A 9,035-nucleotide genomic window follows, 5' to 3' on the forward strand; every position below is an offset into this window, starting at 1 on the left:
CGGAGCGGACGCCATTTTTTGTAGTGCTTTTTTTAGCCACTCCAGACTGGCTGGAGTGGCTATCAGATCAGGGAGGTAGGGGGGTTCATAGGACCAATCCTGTGCCTTGTAGAGCTGGGTGTGTTGGACACCCCTATTCTAAATCTATGCATCAGGAACAAAAGGCAGAGAGAATAAAAAAGTTAAACTGCCTTGACATCCCCAAGGGTGACTTACTTGCAAAGTTGCTTTACTCATTTCTCATTTGATTTAGCATTTGATTACCACGGAGGAATACTAAGACTTCTAGGCACTTGTTCCTTATTTAACTATCAGTGCCTTCAGATGTCTTCCGTAAGTCAGCATTTATTGTCTCTGTTGAATCCAATTTTAGCTTAGCAAATACTGTATCACAATTCAACACAGTCAATTCTAGCGAATAGAAGAGGTACCATATCCATTCTCTCTTTTGTGCAGTACTGAAGATGGATCATCAACATATTCATTACAATAGCACCCAAGGACAAACTGGTATAAACAGATCCACTGTTCTTGACTTCTTCACAACTTAGAAAGGGAATTAGTCAAAAGTTTGTTCCTTCAATTAAATTTTTTCTACTTACTGAGCATCATTGAAAGCTTTGAGAATCTCTCTATCCAGATAGTTACTTGTGATGATGTAGCCAGTATCTTTCTCTGTTTGGGGAAGTTTAGGCCCAATCTCTTGATGTTTGAGTAAAGAGTCAAGAAGTGGAAGGTCCACAAGCTGCAGGAGACGAGCGATTGTTTGTTCTTGCCATACTTCATTGATAACTGGGTGAGACAGAGGGTACAAAACAAGTGATGAAAGCCAGCTAACAAAATTATGACATAAAAAGGGATTAGACAAGTTACAAGTTTTCCCTCTTCTCACAGGCTGAGCTGTTCCCACAGCAAGGAGTTAAAGTATAGGTCCCTTATCAGCTTTAAGTACACTTTATCACAGCAGAAAGAAAAGAAAGAATTATAGATTTGTTTAGCCAGGTTCAAGAGTAGAATTGCTCTGGCTAGGTCTGAAATGCCTGACATACTTTACACTCTAAGTTTGCAAGCAATCTTTGTCACAGATAAAGGAATCTTGCGCACACAGCGTGCTAATAGGGATTTGTGGAAACAGAAAGACCTGTTGTAGCTTTTAGAGCTCAAAGTGACACCCTTACAGCAGATCCCTACCACATTAGCTTTCACTCACAGATGCTCTATAGCTCTTCTGGTTTGCCTGCTCTGGAGTTTCTGGGAAATTAGTAATTATAACTGAGAGAAAAAAAAAGGAACTACACTAGCAATTGTGAGGAGGAGACTAGCAATAGCACAGTATCAAGTTTTATTGACTCCTCACAAAACTCAGACATAAGAGTGAGAGCTTTCACCAACAGTTTTGAACAGTCTTAAATACAGCAATTAAAAAGGGGGTGGGTACTAGGTGTGTTTGTAAGTGTTTGGGAGGCTAAGAAAAGGGGTTAATCTAATTATGCTAAACTGTCTGTGCTGAAGTCATGCCAGCTTCACAACAGTTGTATGTTCTCTTTCAGGGAATTGTACATTTATTATTGAGAGTTGAGACAAACTAGACTCTTCTTCTGTGTGCATTATGAAACACACTGTTCAAAACAAAAGGAGAACATTGTGTTGAGGAGCTGTTCTATCTTGGATTCTGATAGTCTGACATCTTCCCTCCAATTTAAGATTGGAAAGTTTTCCACCTGTCATACCACAGTTATTGCCTTCCTTCTCACCTCACAAGTACCTATGGCATCTTATTTTGCTTACCATGAGGAGACAAAACTTCAGAGATGTTTACTTGCAGGGTGTTAGCAGGCTGCAGTCTCAAGTTTTTCCAGAGATCTTCTAAATTTTCTGATTTTATTTGAGTGGGATTAAATAATTCTGTTTTCCCATGTCTGAGATGAAGAGAAAGGGCAATCCAATCAGAAATTCAGTAAAAAGGAATATTTACATATGAAAATTAGTTATGCACATAAGTCATAACTATTTCTGTTTAGAAGGGCAAATACTTTACTAAATATTTCTGTAAGTTACAAGTGGAAAACAAAAAACCCACATCCTAAATGGATATTTCTAAGACTTGGCTGTACCAAATACTGGATTGCTCTGATCCAGTCTAAGAAATCATAGAAGTAAAGCTACCAAGTTAGTTTCATTGCCCTATCACTAGCATATGGAGAAAGAGAGAGTAGTGCTAGGGCAAAGATGCATAGTTCTGGGAGTGAAGGAAGAAAGTTACCAATATCCCTGCTTCACTGGAATTCTTCTTCCTAGCTCCCATGTACATAGCCAACAAGAAAGCAGTTGGTGATTTTTCGGAAGTTGCTTTTCCATCTTCCCTGCCCTACAGTCAGAGTCAGCACATAAAGGAAGCTACATCATAGACATAGGCTAAAAAACCCAGGAGTGCATGGATCTTCCCCTCCATGTTCAGACCTGGAACTGGCAAATCCCCCTACAGTTGTAGGGGGATAGGTTCAATAAAGGGATGAACCTATAGCTCTTCTCCCCCAGCAGAAGAGTTATTAGAATTAGGATACAGTTTGTGTGGTGGTAACTGTTCACTAGCAATATATTGTTTCTTACATAACAGAGATACAGTCTGTGGGACAAGCATAAAATAATGTAAAAATGCCCATCAGGCCTTGTCCCCCCATATCTCCAGCACTTATATTGATGCTTTACTGGGTTCCAGTCATAGCCAGCTGCATTTACAAGTCGTATCTTCTTCTTAACCATCTGCTGTAGGTAGAGAAAGAAACAGCAGAGCAATTTCAGCTGACGAATAATTTCTGCTGTAAGCATCATTCCAATCCTGATTTCAAAATCTTCCCCATTTTGTATCAAGTCAGTTTTTAGTACAGCTTGAAAACTTTTCCATTTTAGGCATACATTCTGCTCTGTAACAGCCCACATAATTAATTCTTGTAATATGTACCATTACATCTTTTTCTACATAAAAAGTAGAAGCAGCCCAGCATATTTCAGATAATACTCATGCCATCACACCACAAAAGCCACACATAAATTTATACCTATGGGAAGAGAAAGGTCTTGGAATACATCAGGTGCATGTGTAGGAACAAGTCATGATTAAGCACTCTGCCCGATATAAATATTACATTTTCATCAAATGCAATTATTCTACTAAGATTATCCTGTTTCCAAATAAAGAAGTTTTAAACAGTATTTCCCACCCCCCACCCCATTTCTGCTCTTAAGCTGATATAATACCATTAGAAGCTATTCAGATCTTAGATTCTGAAGTTTCCCCATTAGCTGGGTTGATGCATTCTAATTCAATTTGCTATTAGATGCACATTAGAAAGTTTCTTACAAACATCTTGTGTATGGGATGAAAATTGCAATGTCTAAAAGGAGTTGATGGCCTCAGTCCAATTCCTAAAAGGTAAGTGTCCATACCTCCGCCTCAAAGATGGCTTCCTGACAGCAGTCACAAGATTGAGTAGGTATGGAGACTATTTTCTTATTTGACAGTGCAGTCTCTCTAGGTAAGAAACTTACTGTACTAGTTCAATGGTTGGAAGGTATTGGCTAGCATCTTTCCACAAACACTAAGTATACCACCCATAAAAATAAGCACCATTTCCCTACTGTTATGCTTACGTACAGCTGACCACTAACCTTTGAGGTGTACAGTGCCCATGTTCCTTTTCAAATGGGCTGTCCATTGGGCTAGGTACATTTGCAAATCTATATAAGCTGCAGCTACTATCTTCAAACACAGACCGTTTGTCTTTTCCAAAAACTCTTGTTGAAACAGCCTCAAACACTTTGTAATCCATCAGGGCTTGGCATACTCGCACTACTTTAGCACGAGAAATATCTATATCCCCAAAATATCTGTTTTGCAGGAGATGAGCAAAAACAATGTCCACTGCATCTGAGCCAATGAAACAGTCATTGTAGCACTTCAGATTCTGTCGCCGCTTTTTAACTTCCACTTGAGTTTGAAGTGCATTGATAATGCTGCTCCATATGTACGTTGCACCAAAGGGCTTTTGTGCCAAGCTGAAACCTGAGAACATACAGACAGGGAAAACATAACTACTTGTTCTCTGAGATGCTGATAGCTTGGTATGTCAATTTCAGAGTGATAAGTGAGATCCTACAACATATATCCTAGGGGTAAACCACAAATGCAAACTCCCCACAGCAAAAGATAGTCTGTGCAGATACTGGATATGGGTTTCATGCATGCAAATCTCTCTGGCAGTTGCATCCAGTGACCTCAGCCTACTTTTTATTTTTAGCTAAGGTTCTCTTCTACCTTATCAGTCATGCCCTTTGTGCTGTGAAGGTACCTTGTACAATCCACCACTGACAATCAAAGGGGTATATACAGAACCAGTTAAATACACACACTTATGTGCTCCTTAAGCAATTAGAGACCACCAGCAAGTTAATCATTAAGGACCCAATGATTTCATCAACTGCACTGAGAAAGAGTTATCCCTGTTAGTCTGAAGTCAGGACAGGGTAGCACCTTTGAAACTAACTGGTTCAGAGGCATAAGCTTTTGCAGGTGACAGCCAACTTTGAGACACCAAGGAGTTGCAAACTGTGCATCTGATAAAGGTGGCCAACAGAATGCCAACTTCTCTTTGACAATGGGGCATGGGAAAGGAAGTAATGAAGGACTACTGCTTAGATACTAGTGCACTAGGCACAGGACCAAAATCATAAGTTAGTCTCATACAGCCCAATAAACACCTAACAGATGGGCCACTTTCAGCCACTACAACTCCAGCTTAGAATCAGAGCAGTAACACAGAGGCAAAAAGCTCCAATCAGCTGACTGGCAGCCCCAGCCCTGAGACAACATACTGTACCAGAGCATCCTGGCCTCCCCAACTTCCAGAAACATGCCCTTGGGATCTCCAGTGCATGTCTCTGGAAGTGGGTGAAGTTCACCACTTCCAGAGATGCGCCCTCCGCAATCTCCAGGAACCCCAGAGATTGCCAGTTCCCTGATGTGTTCCCCAGTTCCCCACTTCCAGAGAACACACTGCCCATTGTCCTGCAAGATCAGCCAGAAGGACACTGGGCAATATGCATTTCGCCCAACGAAGCAGATCAGCTGTGCCTGGACATATCCTGGCACAGCTGATTCACTTCATCTGGTGATGTCCGTTTCTAGCCTTGGAGAACAACTGGTTCAGAAAGGCATCAGCTTTCCTAGGCAACAGATAGTTTACTTCAGCAGAGGGTATAAATGGGCTTGTAGAAAGTAGGTATTCTACACGGGAATTAATTTAAATACACGAGGTAAGGGGAGAAGGCACTGCTGAGAAAGGCCAAGATGGGCTGATACTTCAGCAGAGATAGACAAGGCAATTCACCTCATATCCCTCAATGGGATAAGTGAGTCAATGGTGAGAGTTGTTACCCCCCTTCCCTTCCCATTAACAGAAGAAGCCTCTTAAAGGAAGCAATTATTCCTCTCTACTCAGCACAAGGTAGGCCTTACCTGGAGAGTTCGCGACGCAGACTTTACAAAAGATATAAACAAATCAGAGACAATCCAGGAGAGGGCAGAAATAATAATAATAATAATTAAAAAAAAAGTTCAGAAAATATGATCTACACCAAAAGATTTAAAACAAAACAAAACCCTCAGGTCCTTCAATCTAGACATTTGAAGGCTAGAGCAATATAACAGTTTTCCAACATGTAAAGGGCTATCATAAAAGATAATGATGATTAATTCTTCCTCATGCTCACTAGAGCTAGGATCAACAGCAAAGTGCTTAGATTGCAGCAATGTAGCTTAGTTTCTAAATTACATAAACTACTTTTAACTATATGAAAAAGCCAAGCACCCAAACAGGCCAGCCAAGCAAGCTGTGAAATCCCAGCAGTGGACATTTTGAACACAGGTTAAACAGACATCAGTCAGGGAAGTCAAGCAATGCTTTCCCTGCCCGAGAGCACTGTGGAACAGACAGGGTGACCTCTCAACATCTCTTTCAGCACCACTTCTCTGGCAAGGGTATGAAACACATGAACCAGACCGTTTGGCAGAAGATGAAGTTTTCAATAACAATGCTCCCAACAGGTCATGGATCAGCACAGAGCCCAGGCTAGGCAGCAGCTTGTTCACTCTGCCATTTCCAGTCACTTATTCTTGCCATGCTGTACCTGTCACTTTTGCTTGTTTCTACAAAGTTAAAGCTAAATCAGAGAAGGAGGGAAAGCAAAAGACACCCTCTCTCTGCACAAACCAGCTTGAGGACTACGCACTTGTATTTCTAAATACAAACCTCTTCTATTACCATTAACTCCTCCCTTGACCACCCAACGGCTGCATGTGGGGAGCAGAAATAGTTACGTTTTTCTCTGAGGGCAGCAATTCTCCAGGTGCCAGCCCTGAGATGGGCAACCCCAAACAGGACTCCTCAGCGCGGAAGCCACCTCCCGGCTCTGTTGCAGGAAACCTGCGCTGCTCTTGCCCCGGCATCCAAAGCAGGGGCGGCAACCAAGAGCCGGCATTTCCTGAGGGGGGCCCGAGCCTAGGGGGCGGAAAGCCACGCTCCCAGGGTACAGCGCCGACCCGGGACGCCCTTCCACACAGTCCCCAACTTCCAGGATCTGCCTGGGCGGGGGCAAGAACCGCAAGAGCTTGGTACGCGCCGGGGCCGGGGCCGGGGCCACCCCCTCCCCGCGGGGCTAAGCTGGTGAGGGGCAGCCGGCTGCCACCCCTCTGGGGGAGACACAGCTCCCCCCCCTCCCGCGGCCTACCCGGAGGCTTGCTAGCCGGGCTGCAAACGGCGCAGAGATTCAAAGCTGCCGCCCTCTCCCGCACGCTAGCCATGTCCAGCCCGCTCCGCGCGCCGCCCAGACACTGCTCTTGCAGCCGCCCAGGCGCTATGTAGCCGAGGAGTGGGCGGGGCCCACTGGCTCGGAGCCCGGCCCCAGAACGCGGTGTGTCCTCCCGCGTTCCAAGCTCCAGCCCCATTGGCCCGGCCCTGCGCCCCCGAGCGCGGTGTGTCGTGCGGCGTTCCGAGCGCCTCAGGGGTGCACGCCCCCGCTCGGGCCCAGCCGTGGGACTCTCCCAGACAGGGGCTAGTCACAGGCCCGCTAGAAATGGACCGAGCGGCTGCACGCACCCACACGGAGAGAAATCAAAACCAAGCAGCAGTGTTTCCTGGACCATTAATGCGTAGCTCAGGCGCAGCCTTCGTTTAGGGACTGAACCTGTCTAGCTGGAAAAAAAAATCTACTTGTTACTATTATTTTTAAGGGCCTCGGCACAGGTTACCTTAAAACCATCCTAAAGGCACTTAAAATGAGAGCAGTTAGTGATTAAAGAGTGTTAAACTGCCTTAAATACCTTCTAAGGGGATCTCAACCTTTTCTGTACCAGGAGCCCTTTGTAAACACCTGTAGCCAGTCTCGCCCCAGTGCCTTTCAGTACCCACAGGCAGGCCCCAGCCCGGGGGGTGGGGGGCAAGTATCCCAGCAAGGGCTGCAACTCTGTTTTCAAATTTGCTATCCATGTTTAAATGTTATCCATGTGTTCAGGTTTATTTGGGACCCTTTCATATAGTCTTGCAACCTACTTTTGGGTGGCAACCCATGGGTTGAGAAACGCTGCTCTAACCATTTCAAAGTTATGCCACTGCAGCTGAACGATCTCTCTCTATAATCCTATAGTAGTGGCTTGGTCATGCTTTGCTTGTAGGTGGTGGAGGAACCCAAGATGAACTTGCTGGATCAGTCCGTCATCAAGAAAGGTAAATAGGTGTAGAGTTTTGTCTACGCGTTGTCAAAATACTTATTTACAAAATTTGTTGCAAGGCAAGTAGGTCCCTGTGTTCTAACTTGATTGTTTAAAAACATTTATTTTCAGTTAGTAAGTAAAATAAGATATACTGTCTTCTATAATCTCAACATATTTACAAAACTGTTGGAACACAATGAACTACAGCCCTGAAAAGGCTGCTAACTTTTATTTTGGAAAAAAAAAATCCTATGAAAGCAAGCAGAAGAGGCAGAGCTTGTTTCATGACAATATTTCACTCTGATTGGTCTAAGTAGTTTATTTTGTTCTGATCTACTTAAATCTCATATTTCCTATTTGGCAGGGCATTGGTGTACAAAAAGTGACCTCTTTATAGGTAAATAATTTCTTTGCACCTCACCACAGTGGTACCTATACTTCCCTGTAGCAACAGCAATGTAGAGGTCCTTCTACAAGTTATATTTATGCCACATGCTAATTAACATGTTAATCACATCAGAAATGGTAAGCGTGCGGGCCGGGAGCGGATCCCATCCTCATCGCCATGTGCGGGCGGCGGGGAGCGATCTGGGCCCTTTTTTGCGCCGCGCGGGCTGTGGCCAGCAGCCCGGGCTCGCTAGGTCGGAGAGAACAGACGACATGCTGGAATTAGGCACGGACGCGTAATGGTTGATTCAAAGATTATTTTACTTACACCGAAGATGGTCGCAGTGCAGGCAGGAAAACTTGCTTGAGTTGCGGTTACAGATAGAAAAGAAGAGAGGCGGACAAGAGTTCTAAACTCGCGAACTCTAGCCCAATCCGGCTGAAGGCTCTAAACACGCGAGCCCATCGTGTCAACCGAAGAAAGTACTCGTACAAAAGAGCTCTAATCCTTTTGTTCACTCACAATTCACTCACATGAAGTTTGCTAGGCTCCGTGGGTCCTTTTTTTGCGTGCAGGGAGGGATACGTCGAGGTTTGCGAACGGCGACGGGGAGAGGCTAGAGGCTGATCAGACCCCTGTTGCCCGCTTGAAATGCGCTGGGTCCAATAGGTTCCGCAGCGCTTAGAGATCTTCACACTGTGTGAAGTCTCCTCCTCCTGGTGTTCGCGGAGTCCTCCCTTGCGGGGGTTCTCCTCGGAGGTCTCCAAGTTCTCCAACTTGGGCGGAAACCACTCAAGCTTTTTATACGGCTAGCAAGCCAATCGCTAGCCGCCACGTGTGAATAATTTAACGCAAGCCAATAATGGGACTCGAATTAGA

At 44.6% G+C, this 9,035-nt stretch overlaps 1 protein-coding gene across 1 annotated transcript in view; it reads right to left on the minus strand.

Annotated features, from left to right (window-relative positions):
- Nucleotides 1–6,928, minus strand: part of DEPDC7 (DEP domain containing 7) — a 13,636-nt gene extending 6,708 nt beyond the window's left edge. The window contains exons 1-4 of the mRNA XM_006037922.3: nt 6,787–6,928; nt 3,670–4,063; nt 1,789–1,919; nt 603–792 (exon numbers count right to left, since the gene is read on the minus strand). Coding sequence (XP_006037984.1) covers nt 603–792; nt 1,789–1,919; nt 3,670–4,063; nt 6,787–6,859 — 788 coding nt within the window. The 5' untranslated portion in view covers nt 6,860–6,928. The remainder of the gene's footprint in view (nt 1–602; nt 793–1,788; nt 1,920–3,669; nt 4,064–6,786) is intronic.
- Nucleotides 6,929–9,035: the final 2,107 nt, after the last annotated feature.

Source organism: Alligator sinensis, unplaced genomic scaffold (assembly GCF_000455745.1).
Source record: "Alligator sinensis unplaced genomic scaffold, ASM45574v1 scaffold1432_1, whole genome shotgun sequence".
NCBI classification, from domain to species: domain Eukaryota; kingdom Metazoa; phylum Chordata; order Crocodylia; family Alligatoridae; genus Alligator; species Alligator sinensis.